The sequence below is a fragment of the Coregonus lavaretus genome (assembly GCF_964263955.1).
Source record: "Coregonus lavaretus genome assembly, contig: HAP1_SCAFFOLD_172, whole genome shotgun sequence".
NCBI lineage: Eukaryota > Metazoa > Chordata > Actinopteri > Salmoniformes > Salmonidae > Coregonus > Coregonus lavaretus.
Window position 1 is genome coordinate 320,001 of NW_028156410.1, and position 17,152 is coordinate 337,152.

The 17,152-nt window shown below is 41.5% G+C and overlaps 1 protein-coding gene across 1 annotated transcript in view; it reads right to left on the reverse strand.

The window, feature by feature from the left end:
- The window catches only part of LOC311126379 (serine/threonine-protein phosphatase 6 regulatory ankyrin repeat subunit A-like), a gene marked incomplete at its 5' end in the record, with an annotated part of 89,409 nt that extends 72,528 nt beyond the window's left edge, over positions 1-16,881 (reverse strand). The window contains one exon of the mRNA XM_084200384.1: positions 16,785-16,881. Coding sequence (XP_084056510.1) covers positions 16,785-16,881 — 97 coding nt within the window. The remainder of the gene's footprint in view (positions 1-16,784) is intronic.
- Positions 16,882-17,152: the final 271 nt, after the last annotated feature.

Genomic DNA, 17,152 nt, shown 5'->3' on the forward strand with positions numbered 1-17,152 from the left:
CGTTAGCGATGATGCTAATGATAACCTTCTTCTGGTAGGGAAGGAATGGCTTTCCCCAAAACCTTCGCAAGTAAATGTTAACTACAAAGTAGCCTATGCCTGCCTGGCAGAATTATACCGTGATCATTTGCATCACTCCAGTGGCCATTTGTTCTACAGCAACACCGCTTAACCAAACAAAGGTCTCTTCCTGGTGCACTCTTGCATTTAAGGGTAACTACACCCCAAAATCTAAATGTCTTACATTTTTCCCAGACCTCACAAATGGTCACCTGATAGGGTTTAAACATTGTTGTGGACATAGAATTGTGCTGTTTTGCTATTAAAAAGGTGTACTTTTGAGAGCGAAAACCTGCCAAAACAGGGACAAACGGTCAACGGGGAAATCTAAACGGAGAAAAGGGAACTTGGGAATTAACGGAATCAGGCAAAACATTGAAGGGATTTTATAGTGCCCTAATGGACTACAGACATTGACAGTCTCCTAGACTAAAAACAAAGGCTGCGTGTACTGCCTATATTTTGAGGGAAACGCACTGTCCATTATTTGATTTGATCAGGGCAGGGCAGCACACACAAACTGCATTTAGTCCAATAACAATCCATGATATTATTAGGGTGATAAATAAAAGGCAGTTGCTCCATGACACAAGAGCACGCTCTACTGGGACAAAAAGCTTACAGCACCTGGTATTCCCATGCAGTCTCCCATCCAAGTACTAACCAGGCCCGACCATGCTTAGCTTCTGAGATCGGACGAGATCGGGCGTATTCAGGATGGTATGGCCGTAAGCGAGGGAACAACTCTTGGTACACTATATAAAGTCAATGTGTCACTCACTCTGAAAGGGACACAGAAACGTATCCACTTTGTGACACAAACTGAAGAAGCTCAACCCTTGCTTACATTTCCAATATATATATATATATATTTGAGTCTTGTTGGTGGGGGGGGGGGGGGGGAGGGCATATCCTATGTTGATTTATGACAAGTTCATTGACTAGGGCCCTATAAAATAGGCGTTGCGGACCGAATCACGGAATCCAGACATTAAACCGAAATGCAACAATATTCAAACATTTATTGAACTTAGTAAGAAATCAACTAAATCTATTCAACTTGTTAGAAAACGCATTCATTTGCCCAAGTCAATCATAAGACATGAACAAAATGCATCAGTGATTCGTATTTCCATGAACTTTCTGAAACGGCACAGGAATGCCCCTGTCTGTGTGCATGTGTGCGGTGCGCGAGTATGTCTACACTTTGTGTAGCCGTTAGCGATGATGCTAATGATAACCTTCTTCTGGTAGGGAAGGAATGGCTTTCCCCAAAACCTTCGCAAGTAAATGTTAACTACAAAGTAGCCTATGCCTGCCTGGCAGAATTATACCGTGATCATTTGCATCACTCCAGTGGCCATTTGTTCTACAGCAACACCGCTTAACCAAACAAAGGTCTCTTCCTGGTGCACTCTTGCATTTAAGGGTAACTACACCCCAAAATCTAAATGTCTTACATTTTTCCCAGACCTCACAAATGGTCACCTGATAGGGTTTAAACATTGTTGTGGACATAGAACATCCAATTGTGCTGTTTTGCTATTAAAAAGGTGTACTTTTGAGAGCGAAAATCTGCCAAAACAGGGACAAACGGTCAACGGGGAAATCTAAACGGAGAAAAGGGAACTTGGGAATTAACGGAATCAGGCAAAACATTGAAGGGATTTTATAGTGCCCTAATGGACTACAGCCATTGACTGTCTCCTAGACTAAAAACAAAGGCTGCATGTACTGCCTATATTTTGAGGGAAACGCACTGTCCATTATTTGATTTGATCAGGGCAGGGCAGCACACACAAACTGCATTTAGTCCAATAACAATCCATGATATTATTAGGGTGATAAATAAAAGGCAGTTGCTCCATGACACAAGAGCACGCTCTACTGGGACAAAAAGCTTACAGCACCTGGTATTCCCAGGCGGTCTCCCATCCAAGTACTAACCAGGCCCGACCCTGCTTAGCTTCCAAGATCGGACGAGATCGGGCGTATTCAGACTGGTATGGCCGTAAGCGAAGGAACAACTCTTGGTACACTATATAAAGTCAATGTGTCACTCACTCTGAAAGGGACACAGAAACATATCCACTTTGTGACACAAACTGAAGAAGCTCAACCCTTGCTTACATTTCCAATATATATATATATATATATATATTTGAGTCTTGTTGGGGGGGGGGGGGGAAGAGGGCATATCCTATGTTGATTTATGACAAGTTCATTGACTAAGCCCCTATAAAATAGGCGTTGCGGACCGAATCACGGAATCCAGACATTAAACCGAAATTCAACAATATTCAAACATTTATTGAACTTAGTAAGAAATCAACTAAATCTATTCAACTTGTTAGAAAACGCATTCATTTGCCCAAGTCAATCATAAGACATGAACAAAATGCATCAGTGATTCGTATTTCCATGAACTTTCTGAAACGGCACAGGAATGCCCCTGTCTGTGTGCATGTGTGCGGTGCGCGCGTATATCTACACTTTGTGTAGCCGTTAGCGATGATGCTAATGATAACCTTCTTCTGGTAGGGAAGGAATGGCTTTCCCCAAAACCTTCGCAAGTAAATGTTAACTACAAAGTAGCCTATGCCTGCCTGGCAGAATTATACCGTGATCATTTGCATCACTCCAGTGGCCATTTGTTCTACAGCAACACCGCTTAACCAAACAAAGGTCTCTTCCTGGTGCACTCTTGCATTTAAGGGTAACTACACCCCAAAATCTAAATGTCTTACATTTTTCCCAGACCTCACAAATGGTCACCTGATAGGGTTTAAACATTGTTGTGGACATAGAATTGTGCTGTTTTGCTATTAAAAAGGTGTACTTTTGAGAGCGAAAACCTGCCAAAACAGGGACAAACGGTCAACGGGGAAATCTAAACGGAGAAAAGGGAACTTGGGAATTAACGGAATCAGGCAAAACATTGAAGGGATTTTATAGTGCCCTAATGGACTACAGACATTGACAGTCTCCTAGACTAAAAACAAAGGCTGCGTGTACTGCCTATATTTTGAGGGAAACGCACTGTCCATTATTTGATTTGATCAGGGCAGGGCAGCACACACAAACTGCATTTAGTCCAATAACAATCCATGATATTATTAGGGTGATAAATAAAAGGCAGTTGCTCCATGACACAAGAGCACGCTCTACTGGGACAAAAAGCTTACAGCACCTGGTATTCCTAGGCGGTCTCCCATCCAAGTACCAACCAGGCCCGACGCTGCTTAGCTTCCGAGATCGGACGAGATCAGGCGTATTCAGGATGGTATGGCCGTAAGCGAGGGAACAACTCTTGGTACACTATATAAAGTCAATGTGTCACTCACTCTGAAAGGGACACAGAAACGTATCCACTTTGTGACACAAACTGAAGAAGCTCAACCCTTGCTTACATTTCCAATATATATATATATATATATTGAGTCTTGTTGAGTCTTGTTGGGGGTGGGGGAAGAGGGCATATCCTATGTTGATTTATGACAAGTTCATTGACTAGGGCCCTATAAAATAGGCGTTGCGGACCGAATCACGGAATCCAGACATTAAACCGAAATTCAACAATATTCAAACATTTATTGAACTTAGTAAGAAATCAACTAAATCTATTCAACTTGTTAGAAAACGCATTCATTTGCCCAAGTCAATCATAAGACATGAACAAAATGCATCAGTGATTCGTATTTCCATGAACTTTCTGAAACGGCACAGGAATGCCCCTGTCTGTGTGCATGTGTGCGGTGCGCGCGTATATCTACACTTTGTGTAGCCGTTAGCGATGATGCTAATGATAACCTTCTTCTGGTAGGGAAGGAATGGCTTTCCCCAAAACCTTCGCAAGTAAATGTTAACTACAAAGTAGCCTATGCCTGCCTGGCAGAATTATACCGTGATCATTTGCATCACTCCAGTGGCCATTTGTTCTACAGCAACACCGCTTAACCAAACAAAGGTCTCTTCCTGGTGCACGCTTGCATTTAAGGGTAACTACACCCCAAAATCTAAATGTCTTACATTTTTCCCAGACCTCACAAATGGTCACCTGATAGGGTTTAAACATTGTTGTGGACATAGAACATCCAATTGTGCTGTTTTGCTATTAAAAAGGTGTACTTTTGAGAGCGAAAACCTGCCAAAACAGGGACAAACGGTCAACGGGGAAATCTAAACGGAGAAAAGGGAACTTGGGAATTAACGGAATCAGGCAAAACATTGAAGGGATTTTATAGTGCCCTAATGGACTACAGACATTGACTGTCTCCTAGACTAAAAACAAAGGCTGCATGTACTGCCTATATTTTGAGGGAAACGCACTGTCCATTATTTGATTTGATCAGGGCAGGGCAGCACACACAAACTGCATTTAGTCCAATAACAATCCATGATATTATTAGGGTGATAAATAAAAGGCAGTTGCTCCATGACACAAGAGCACGCTCTACTGGGACAAAAAGCTTACAGCACCTGGTATTCCCATGCAGTCTCCCATCCAAGTACTAACCAGGCCCGACCATGCTTAGCTTCTGAGATCGGACGAGATCGGGCGTATTCAGGATGGTATGGCCGTAAGCGAGGGAACAACTCTTGGTACACTATATAAAGTCAATGTGTCACTCACTCTGAAAGGGACACAGAAACGTATCCACTTTGTGACACAAACTGAAGAAGCTCAACCCTTGCTTACATTTCCAATATATATATATATATATTTGAGTCTTGTTGGTGGGGGGGGGGGGAGAGGGCATATCCTATGTTGATTTATGACAAGTTCATTGACTAGGGCCCTATAAAATAGGCGTTGCGGACCGAATCACGGAATCCAGACATTAAACCGAAATTCAACAATATTCAAACATTTATTGAACTTAGTAAGAAATCAACTAAATCTATTCAACTTGTTAGAAAACGCATTCATTTGCCCAAGTCAATCATAAGACATGAACAAAATGCATCAGTGATTCGTATTTCCATGAACTTTCTGAAACGGCACAGGAATGCCCCTGTCTGTGTGCATGTGTGCGGTGCGCGCGTATATCTACACTTTGTGTAGCCGTTAGCGATGATGCTAATGATAACCTTCTTCTGGTAGGGAAGGAATGGCTTTCCCCAAAACCTTCGCAAGTAAATGTTAACTACAAAGTAGCCTATGCCTGCCTGGCAGAATTATACCGTGATCATTTGCATCACTCCAGTGGCCATTTGTTCTACAGCAACACCGCTTAACCAAACAAAGGTCTCTTCCTGGTGCACGCTTCCATTTAAGGGTAACTACACCCCAAAATCTAAATGTCTTACATTTTTCCCAGACCTCACAAATGGTCACCTGATAGGGTTTAAACATAGTTGTGGACATAGAACATCCAATTGTGCTGTTTTGCTATTAAAAAGGTGTACTTTTGAGAGCGAAAACCTGCCAAAACAGGGACAAACGGTCAACGGGGAAATCTAAACGGAGAAAAGGGAACTTGGGAATTAACGGAATCAGGCAAAACATTGAAGGGATTTTATAGTCCCCTAATGGACTACAGACATTGACTGTCTCCTAGACTAAAAACAAAGGCTGCGTGTACTGCCTATATTTTGAGGGAAACGCACTGTCCATTATTTGATTTGATCAGGGCAGGGCAGCACACACAAACTGCATTTAGTCCAATAACAATCCATGATATTATTAGGGTGATAAATAAAAGGCAGTTGCTCCATGACACAAGAGCACGCTCTACTGGGACAAAAAGCTTACAGCACCTGGTATTCCTAGGCGGTCTCCCATCCAAGTACCAACCAGGCCCGACGCTGCTTAGCTTCCGAGATCGGACGAGATCAGGCGTATTCAGGATGGTATGGCCGTAAGCGAGGGAACAACTCTTGGTACACTATATAAAGTCAATGTGTCACTCACTCTGAAAGGGACACAGAAACGTATCCACTTTGTGACACAAACTGAAGAAGCTCAACCCTTGCTTACATTTCCAATATATATATATATATATATTGAGTCTTGTTGAGTCTTGTTGGGGGTGGGGGAAGAGGGCATATCCTATGTTGATTTATGACAAGTTCATTGACTAGGGCCCTATAAAATAGGCGTTGCGGACCGAATCACGGAATCCAGACATTAAACCGAAATTCAACAATATTCAAACATTTATTGAACTTAGTAAGAAATCAACTAAATCTATTCAACTTGTTAGAAAATGCATTCATTTGCCCAAGTCAATCATAAGACATGAACAAAATGCATCAGTGATTCGTATTTCCATGAACTTTCTGAAACGGCACAGGAATGCCCCTGTCTGTGTGCATGTGTGCGGTGCGCGCGTATATCTACACTTTGTGTAGCCGTTAGCGATGATGCTAATGATAACCTTCTTCTGGTAGGGAAGGAATGGCTTTCCCCAAAACCTTCGCAAGTAAATGTTAACTACAAAGTAGCCTATGCCTGCCTGGCAGAATTATACCGTGATCATTTGCATCACTCCAGTGGCCATTTGTTCTACAGCAACACCGCTTAACCAAACAAAGGTCTCTTCCTGGTGCACGCTTGCATTTAAGGGTAACTACACCCCAAAATCTAAATGTCTTACATTTTTCCCAGACCTCACAAATGGTCACCTGATAGGGTTTAAACATAGTTGTGGACATAGAACATCCAATTGTGCTGTTTTGCTATTAAAAAGGTGTACTTTTGAGAGCGAAAACCTGCCAAAACAGGGACAAACGGTCAACGGGGAAATCTAAACGGAGAAAAGGGAACTTGGGAATTAACGGAATCAGGCAAAACATTGAAGGGATTTTATAGTCCCCTAATGGACTACAGACATTGACTGTCTCCTAGACTAAAAACAAAGGCTGCATGTACTGCCTATATTTTGAGGGAAACGCACTGTCCATTATTTGATTTGATCAGGGCAGGGCAGCACACACAAACTGCATTTAGTCCAATAACAATCCATGATATTATTAGGGTGATAAATAAAAGGCAGTTGCTCCATGACACAAGAGCACGCTCTACTGGGACAAAAAGCTTACAGCACCTGGTATTCCCAGGCAGTCTCCCATCCAAGTACTAACCAGGCCCGACCCTGCTTAGCTTCCAAGATCGGACGAGATCGGGCGTATTCAGACTGGTATGGCCGTAAGCGAAGGAACAACTCTTGGTACACTATATAAAGTCAATGTGTCACTCACTCTGAAAGGGACACAGAAACGTATCCACTTTGTGACACAAACTGAAGAAGCTCAACCCTTGCTTACATTTCCAATATATATATATATATATTTGAGTCTTGTTGGGGGGGGGGGGGGAAGAGGGCATATCCTATGTTGATTTATGACAAGTTCATTGACTAAGCCCCTATAAAATAGGCGTTGCGGACCGAATCACGGAATCCAGACATTAAACCGAAATTCAACAATATTCAAACATTTATTGAACTTAGTAAGAAATCAACTAAATCTATTCAACTTGTTAGAAAACGCATTCATTTGCCCAAGTCAATCATAAGACATGAACAAAATGCATCAGTGATTCGTATTTCCATGAACTTTCTGAAACGGCACAGGAATGCCCCTGTCTGTGTGCATGTGTGCGGTGCGCGCGTATATCTACACTTTGTGTAGCCGTTAGCGATGATGCTAATGATAACCTTCTTCTGGTAGGGAAGGAATGGCTTTCCCCAAAACCTTCGCAAGTAAATGTTAACTACAAAGTAGCCTATGCCTGCCTGGCAGAATTATACCGTGATCATTTGCATCACTCCAGTGGCCATTTGTTCTACAGCAACACCGCTTAACCAAACAAAGGTCTCTTCCTGGTGCACTCTTGCATTTAAGGGTAACTACACCCCAAAATCTAAATGTCTTACATTTTTCCCAGACCTCACAAATGGTCACCTGATAGGGTTTAAACATTGTTGTGGACATAGAACATCCAATTGTGCTGTTTTGCTATTAAAAAGGTGTACTTTTGAGAGCGAAAACCTGCCAAAACAGGGACAAACGGTCAACGGGGAAATCTAAACGGAGAAAAGGGAACTTGGGAATTAACGGAATCAGGCAAAACATTGAAGGGATTTTATAGTGCCCTAATGGACTACAGACATTGACTGTCTCCTAGACTAAAAACAAAGGCTGCGTGTACTGCCTATATTTTGAGGGAAACGCACTGTCCATTATTTGATTTGATCAGGGCAGGGCAGCACACACAAACTGCATTTAGTCCAATAACAATCCATGATATTATTAGGGTGATAAATAAAAGGCAGTTGCTCCATGACACAAGAGCACGCTCTACTGGGACAAAAAGCTTACAGCACCTGGTATTCCTAGGCGGTCTCCCATCCAAGTACCAACCAGGCCCGACGCTGCTTAGCTTCCGAGATCGGACGAGATCAGGCGTATTTTTTTTTTTTTTTTTTTTTTTTTTTTTTTAAATTAACCCATCTTTATATCATAGCTTCATATTTCACATCTTCACATCATATCATAGCTCCACAGCTTCTTTTTACATATCATAGCTTCATATTTCACATCATTTCTTCACATCTCATAGCTTCACAGCTTCTTTTTTACATATCATAGCTTCATATTTCACATCTCTCATAGCTTCACAGCTTATTTTTTTTTTTTTTACATATCATAGCTTCATATTTCACATCACTTCTTCACATCTCATAGCTTCACAGCTTCTTTTTACATATCATAGCTTCATATTTCACATCACTTCTTCACATCTCATAGCTTCACAGCTTCTTTTTACATATCATAGCTTCATATTTCACATCTCATAGCTTCACAGCTTATTTTTACATATCATAGCTTCATATTTCACATCTCATAGCTTCACAGCTTATTTTTTCCATATCATATCTTCATATTTCACATCTTCACATCTCAGCCTATAACGCAGATTATCAGTCCACGTCATAGCTTCTTACATGCTTTTACAGCAACTGGTATTCCAAGGTGGTCCCCCATCCAAGTACTAACCAGCCCTAAACCTGCTTAGCTTCCGAGATCTGACGAGATCGGGCGTATTCAGGCTGGTATGGCCGTAAGCGAGGGAACAACTCTTGGTACACTATATAAAGTCAATGTGTCACTCACTCTGAAAGGGACACAGAAACGTATCCACTTTGTGACACAAACTGAAGAAGCTCAACCCTTGCTTACATTTCCAATATATATATATATATATTTGAGTCTTGTTGGTGGGGGGGGGGGGAGAGGGCATATCCTATGTTGATTTATGACAAGTTCATTGACTAGGGCCCTATAAAATAGGCGTTGCGGACCGAATCACGGAATCCAGACATTAAACCGAAATTCAACAATATTCAAACATTTATTGAACTTAGTAAGAAATCAACTAAATCTATTCAACTTGTTAGAAAACGCATTCATTTGCCCAAGTCAATCATAAGACATGAACAAAATGCATCAGTGATTCGTATTTCCATGAACTTCCTGGCACGGCACAGGAATGCCCCTGTCTGTGTGCATGTGTGCGGTGCGCGCGTATGTCTACACTTTGTGTAGCCGTTAGCGATGATGCTAATGATAACCTTCTTCTGGTAGGGAAGGAATGGCTTTCCCCAAAACCTTCGCAAGTAAATGTTAACTACAAAGTAGCCTATGCCTGCCTGGCAGAATTATACCGTGATCATTTGCATCACTCCAGTGGCCATTTGTTCTACAGCAACACCGCTTAACCAAACAAAGGTCTCTTCCTGGTGCACGCTTGCATTTAAGGGTAACTACACCCCAAAATCTAAATGTCTTACATTTTTCCCAGACCTCACAAATGGTCACCTGATAGGGTTTAAACATAGTTGTGGACATAGAACATCCAATTGTGCTGTTTTGCTATTAAAAAGGTGTACTTTTGAGAGCGAAAACCTGCCAAAACAGGGACAAACGGTCAACGGGGAAATCTAAATGGAGAAAAGGGAACTTGGGAATTAACGGAATCAGGCAAAACATTGAAGGGATTTTATAGTCCCCTAATGGACTACAGACATTGACTGTCTCCTAGACTAAAAACAAAGGCTGCATGTACTGCCTATATTTTGAGGGAAACGCACTGTCCATTATTTGATTTGATCAGGGCAGGGCAGCACACACAAACTGCATTTAGTCCAATAACAATCCATGATATTATTAGGGTGATAAATAAAAGGCAGTTGCTCCATGACACAAGAGCACGCTCTACTGGGACAAAAAGCTTACAGCACCTGGTATTCCCAGAGAGAGAGAGAGCGAAGGTTGCGGCGGCGCATTACCATCTGTGTAGGGGCAGAGTGAGTAGTGTGGGAGGAGAGCGAGAGAGAAAAGGAAACAAAGTAGTGGTCGGAGACATGGAGGGGAGTTGCAGTGAGATTAGTAGAGGAGCAGCATCTAGTGAAGATGAGGTCAAGCGTATTGCCTGCCTTGTGAGTAGGGGGGGACGGTGAGAGGGTGAGGTCAAAAGAGGAGAGGAGTGGAAAGAAGGAGGCAGAGAGAAATGAGTCAAATGTGGACATAGGGAGGTTGAAATCCCCCAAAACTGTGAGGGGTGAGCCATCCTCAGGAAAGGAACTTATCAAGGCGTCAAGCTCATTGATGAACTCTCCAAGGGAACCTGGAGGGCGATAGATGACAAGGATATTAAGCTTAAATGGGCTAGTGACTGTGACAGCATGGAATTCAAATGAGGAGATAGACAGATGGGTTAGGGGAACAATTGAGAATGTCCACTTGGGAGAGATGAGGATTCCTGTACCACCACCCCTCTGACCAGATGCTCTCGGGGTATGCGAGAACACATGGTCAGACGAGGAGAGAGCAGTAGGAGTAGCAGTGTTTTCAGTGGTAATCCATGTTTCCGTCAGCGCCAGGAAGTCGAGGGACTGGAGGTTGGCATAGGCTGGGATGAAGTCAGCTTTGTTGGCAGCAGAACGGCAGTTCCAGAGGCTGCCTGAGACCTGGAACTCCAGGTGTGGGGTGCGTGCAGGGACCACCAGGTTAGAGAGGCAGCAGCCACGCGGTGTGGTGCGTTTGTGTAGCCTGTGCAGAGAGGAGAGAACAGGGATAGGCAGAGGCATAGTTGACAGGCTGTAGCAAATGGCTACAAAAATGCAGAGGAGATCGGAATGAAATGAGCTAAGCATCTGGGAGAGGAGAGAGCAGGGCCTCCCTCACCAAAAACTTCTACCTCAGAAACTAAAATTGTTTCACTGAACCACCCGAACAAAAACTCTCCCAACTTCCACCTTTAGAAATCAGAATTGTTGTGAACCACAGCGGTTCAATGTTTAAAGGAATAGACTCAACCCACTTTATTCAGCTAGCTAACTATGACACCATAGCTAACTAGCATGATAGCATCCAATAACAATAACACACAGTTTAGCACCAACACTTGGTCACAACAAACCACCAATAGTGTGTTAACTAGCTAACTAGCATGCTAGCATCCAGTAACACACAGTTTAGCACCAACACTTGGTCACAACAAACCACCAATAGTGAGTTAACACACTAAACAGATCATTCGTGTCTGTGTCAAGTTCCTTTCATGACGCAGCAATGATTAAACGTTGGCTAGCTAGGACAAGTATATTGTATTTAGCTACTACAGTACAGTTAGCTGGTCGTGTTGGGTAGCTAGCAATGGCCACTGTGTTGACTTTGTTTGGAGAACGGCTAGCTAGCTAGCTTCGTGCTACACCCGGCACACAATGGCTACTGTGTTGACTCTGACTCTGTTCGAAAAACGGCTAGTTAGCTCGCTTCGTGCTACAGCCGGCACGGCCGAAGACACTGCCAACCTACAGTAACTACCCACAACAACCCACGATGCCTAGCTATGACGCCATAGCTAACTAGCATGCTAGCATCCATTAACACACAGTTTAGCACCAATACTTGGTTACAACAAACTGCCAAGAGTGTGTTAACACACTAAACAGATAATTCATGTCCGTGTCTAGTTCCTTTCATAACGCATAACGCAGCAAAAATTAAACGTTGGCTAGCAGCACATTAACATTGGAAACAGCTCTCCACCGTTGCTAAACGTTACCAGTAGCTACCCGCTAGCTAGCTAGCCTCGTGCTTCGATACTAACCTACAATAATTACCTACGGAAACCTACAATAACAACAATACTAACCTACAATAACTACAATACCTAACTACAACTAACTACCTACCTACGATCTAATACATGGTTTAAGCTTTACTCAACACCATATGAGAAGCTTACCTCCTGCTAGAGAAAAACACAACCTCTCCCGATGGCTCTCTCACATCGGGCTCTACTGGGACAAAAAGCTTACAGCACCTGGTATTCCCAGGCAGTCTCCCATCCAAGTACTAACCAGGCCCGACCCTGCTTAGCTTCCAAGATCGGACGAGATCGGGCATATTATTATTATTATTTTTTTTTTTTTATTGTAAAATATTCATCAAATACACTTATATTATACCATGTACAGTGTTATATTCAAAAACCATACACTAGAAACTATTCTACCATAGGCAGGCGAACAATTCACCCCCTATCAAATCAAAGAACCCAAAGAAATAAAAACAAAAAACTAGTATACAAAAACCAGACATGACTAAGACATAACAAATTCCACATATTAAATAGGCAGATTTAAAAGCATCTCCCTGTCAAATAAAAATAAACATAGAAAATATCAAAATATTCCTTTCAAAAATTATAAGTGATTCCTCCACCATCCACCCTTGCAATTAACCCACTCCCCTCTACAAAAAGTTCATCAAAATCTTCCAATCCATAACTATAAAACATATCGATGTGCTTCTTAAACAAAGCTACAAAAATACCCCACACCCTTACCCTCCTCCCTTCAAAATAAGCATAATTCCTCCCACAAAAAATAGCATACCTAACAAAACTCAATACAATATTCAACAACCTCACATTAACCCCTTTCCATTCATCTCCCACTCCAAATAAAACCAATTCCTCCCACGCATTCTTTTCCAACAAACCACTCCCCCAGTTTTTACATATTATTTCCTTTACTTTACAAAACATATCTTTTAAATCCTCGCATTCTACAAATAAGTGTAATAAATTTTCTGGTGCCTTACCACATATATCACATTCTCTTTTTATTTCTTTATTTATTTGATGCAGCACTACTTTTGTGTATATCCGATTATGTCTTATTTTAAAATCGTTATTTTCACATTCCAATTTATTCCCATGTAAGTATAAGTTTTTCCATAATACTTTTCGATCCATCTTCGGAAACAATTCTACCCACCTCTTCTCAGCAGCAGGCCTGTCAGTAACCAGTAATTGTTTATAAAAAACATTTGTTCTGACACTAGACAATGTTTTCCATTTATCCCCATTGTCAACATATAAATTCGGTAATACATATAAATCTTCCCAAATTCCATCTCCATTAATGACAGAAACCCATTCTGCTGGAATGCTCCTTTTCACCCGTTCAAAACCATTCAATATAGTACCTTTCCAAACTGTATCATCCACATCCTTCACATTGTCATAAATGGCCTGGTCTCTTAGAAACCCAGGAATAACTTCATATACAAAGTCTTTAATAAGTCTCAGTCCAGCCCTCATAAAAAGGGGATTATACAACACTTCATCATTGAACATAATTTTGGGATTTAAAAACACAGGTTGATTCAGTATTATATCCTTATGTTCACACACATATTTTACACGAGGAAGAAATTCTCCCCATGCACGTAACACTTCCTGATAAAACAGAGGAACTTGTTCATACATAGGCTTTTTCCATATCATTAATAACCCACTCTCTTCACATCCACCATTATTATACAAATAATTCCTAAAGAACCTCTTCCACCCATATTCTTCCTCCCCATATAAATACTTCTGTATAATTTTAATTCTTAATGCTTTTCTTTTCACGTCTATGTCCACTAATTTTAGACCCCCATCTTTATACTCTGCAGCAAGTGTAGACCTAGATATTCTAGCCCCTTTGCCATCCCACAAGAAGTTAGAAACAATAGAATTAAGTTCTTTTAAAACCCACTCAGGCATCTGAAGCACACCCATGACATATACACATTTAGATATTAGTAAAGAATTTGTTACCACTACCTTTCCTTTCAATTTTAAATTCCTCCATCTCCAAAATGCCAGAGTTTGTTTGATTTTATTCAATACACCTGCCCAAGTCCTATCACATGCCTCCTTTTCATCAATACCCAAAATAACTCCCAACGCTTTAAAATAGCCATTAGCTCTTTTAAAATGATACCTACACCCATTATCATTCACTAGCCCCACATACAAAACCTCAGTCTTTTCTACATTAATCTTAGCACCTGATGCTTTCCCAAAGAGCTCAAAACACTCCATCACTCTATTTACACTTTCCACATCTCTAACAGTAATTGTAGTGTCATCTGCATATTGCTGCACAATGCTGACTCCACCCCCTGGAATAGAAACGCCTCGGATCTGGTGGTCTGCTTTAAGGAGAGCCACCAGAGGCTCAACCGACATACAATATAAGGCCGCAGACAATGGACATCCTTGCCTCACCGACCTCTCCAATGGGAAAGCATCAGTAAGTAACCCGTTACATTTTACTCTACTTACTGCAGCACCGTATAGCAGCTGTATCCAGGCCACCATTCTGCTCCCAAATCCAAAAGTTTTAAGCGTCTGCATTAGAAATGAATGTTCTACTCTATCAAAAGCTTTATTTAAATCAATGCTCAATACTACACCTCCCTCACCCTTCATATGTCTTATGACATCCCTTAAAGTGCAAATAATGTCTGCTATTTCTCTACCAGGAACACTGTAAGCCTGTGTCTCTGAAATAATACTTCCCATTACTTTATTAATTCTGTTAGCCAGCACCTTAGTTAAGATCTTATAATCTACATTTAAAATAGATAATGGCCTAAAATTTTCTAATCTTTTCCTACTTCCCTTGTTTTTATATATTATAGTTATTAAGCCAGTCGCCATCGACTCCGAGACTTCCTGAGATTGCTCCATATATTTGTACACATCTAATAAAACAGGTGCCAGTATATCCACAAATGTTTTGTAAAACTCACTTGTCAGCCCATCAGAGCCAGGGCTCTTATTTCTATGAGCAGACAAAATCGCCTCCCGTATCTCTGTGACCGCCAAGTCTGTGTCACACATGAGTCTTTCATCCTCTGATATTCTGGCATCTACATAGCTCAACACCTCTTCTATACATCCTTGATCATTGCATTCTTTTTTAAAAAGATTACTATAAAAACATTCTATTGTATCTAAAATCCCCACCAGATCATTCACTGTCTCCCCCCTCTCATTCTCGATTTCTGTAATATAGTTTCTAGCCTGCTTCTTCTTTTCTAACCCTAAAAAGAAGGATGTACATTTCTCTCCTTCTATGGCATACTGTACTCTACTCCTTACTATTGCCCCCATACATGCACTCTTTTCAAAGTTATGTACCGCAGCCTGAGCTTCCATAAAACCTGCCATATCATAACCCTCCACCGTATCAACTTTTCCCAGCTCAATGTCTAGTCTTTTATTCAAAGCTATCCTCTCCCTCTTTAAAAGAAAATTCCTTCGTCTTGCATATTTAATGCTCAACCCTCTAATCTTCTCTTTTAAACCCTCCCACCACAATCCAATATTAACACTTTTAAAATCACTCAATATTTCTCTATTTATACAATCAGAAATCATATCAATATATTTTCCTTCTTTTAGTAGCTCAGCATTCAAACACCATACACCACCCCCTCTAGAAGGCACACTAGGACCCAGCAGGAAACCAAGAGAGGCATGATCACTTAATGTATTAAAATCATACCTAATCTTTTGTATATATTGCACAACATTTTCCGCCGCTAAACAATAATCTATGCGGCTTTGCCTGAGAACCTTCAAAACAACCTGCCTCCTTGAAAAAACTCTCTGACTTGGATGCATTCCCCTCCATACATCACTCAGACAATGATCCTTCATTATCCCCACCAATACTCGCCTAGACATGTCAGAGCGCAACAAAGTACTCCTTGACGTGTCCAGTTTTGTCAATCTAACGTTAAAATCCCCAACCAATATACAGTTACCCACACAATGTTGCTCAAGTGCCTTAAAAAATACTTCTCGGTCACTCTCATTATTAGGTGCATAAACATTCAATAAAGTGTATTGCACATTTAGAAATTCAAATTTAACACTCAAAAGTCTACCCTCTTTATCCGCATACACTTGCCTAATATTCTGTACACTATCCCTCTTAATTAATATAGCAACCCCACACGTCCTCTCCCCACCATTATTATAATAAATCAAATCCATCCATCTCTTTCTTACTCCATCCATCATACTGTCAGTCCAGTGTGTCTCTTGGAAGCATAAAATATCAGCCTGTAGTAGACTCACTGTCTGTTCTAACTTTCCCATATTCCTTAGTCCATTAATATTAACAGATACAACACTCACCATAAGTACAATTAATATGTTGATTTTTCCCATCATCAAGACCCAGTCTTTTTCTTCTTCTTCTTGCTCTTCCTACTTTCCTTTGCTTCTTCCCTCACCCTTTGGACTTCACCCGCGGACACTTCACTCTCAGAGTCCTTCCTCTTCGCGGATTCCCCCTTCACATCCATACTTTCAGGAATAGTGTCAGGTACAACCCCTCCATTATCTTCATCTCCCTCACCTTCAGATGTTTCCGTTTCCTGCTCACCTCCTCCTCCTCCTCCACCATCAGGCTCCTTTCCATCTGTGCAGTAGACATCTAGGAATTCGACATCCATGCTCGCCCCAATTCCATCCCCCTCTGTCGCAGTAGATTCACCATCTCCTCCTCCTCCACCATCCTTGCCTCCTTTTTCCCCCTCCTCCACTCTCTCTTCTTCCATCTCCTCCTCCTGTTGTTCCATGTCTTCACCATCTGTTGGCCCAGTACACGTACAGCGCATTCTTCTCTCCCCACATCCATTACATGGTCTCTCCTCTCTCTCGACGCACTCTCTTGCATAGTGCCCTTGTGCTCCGCATCTCCGACATAGAAAATCAGGACAGTCC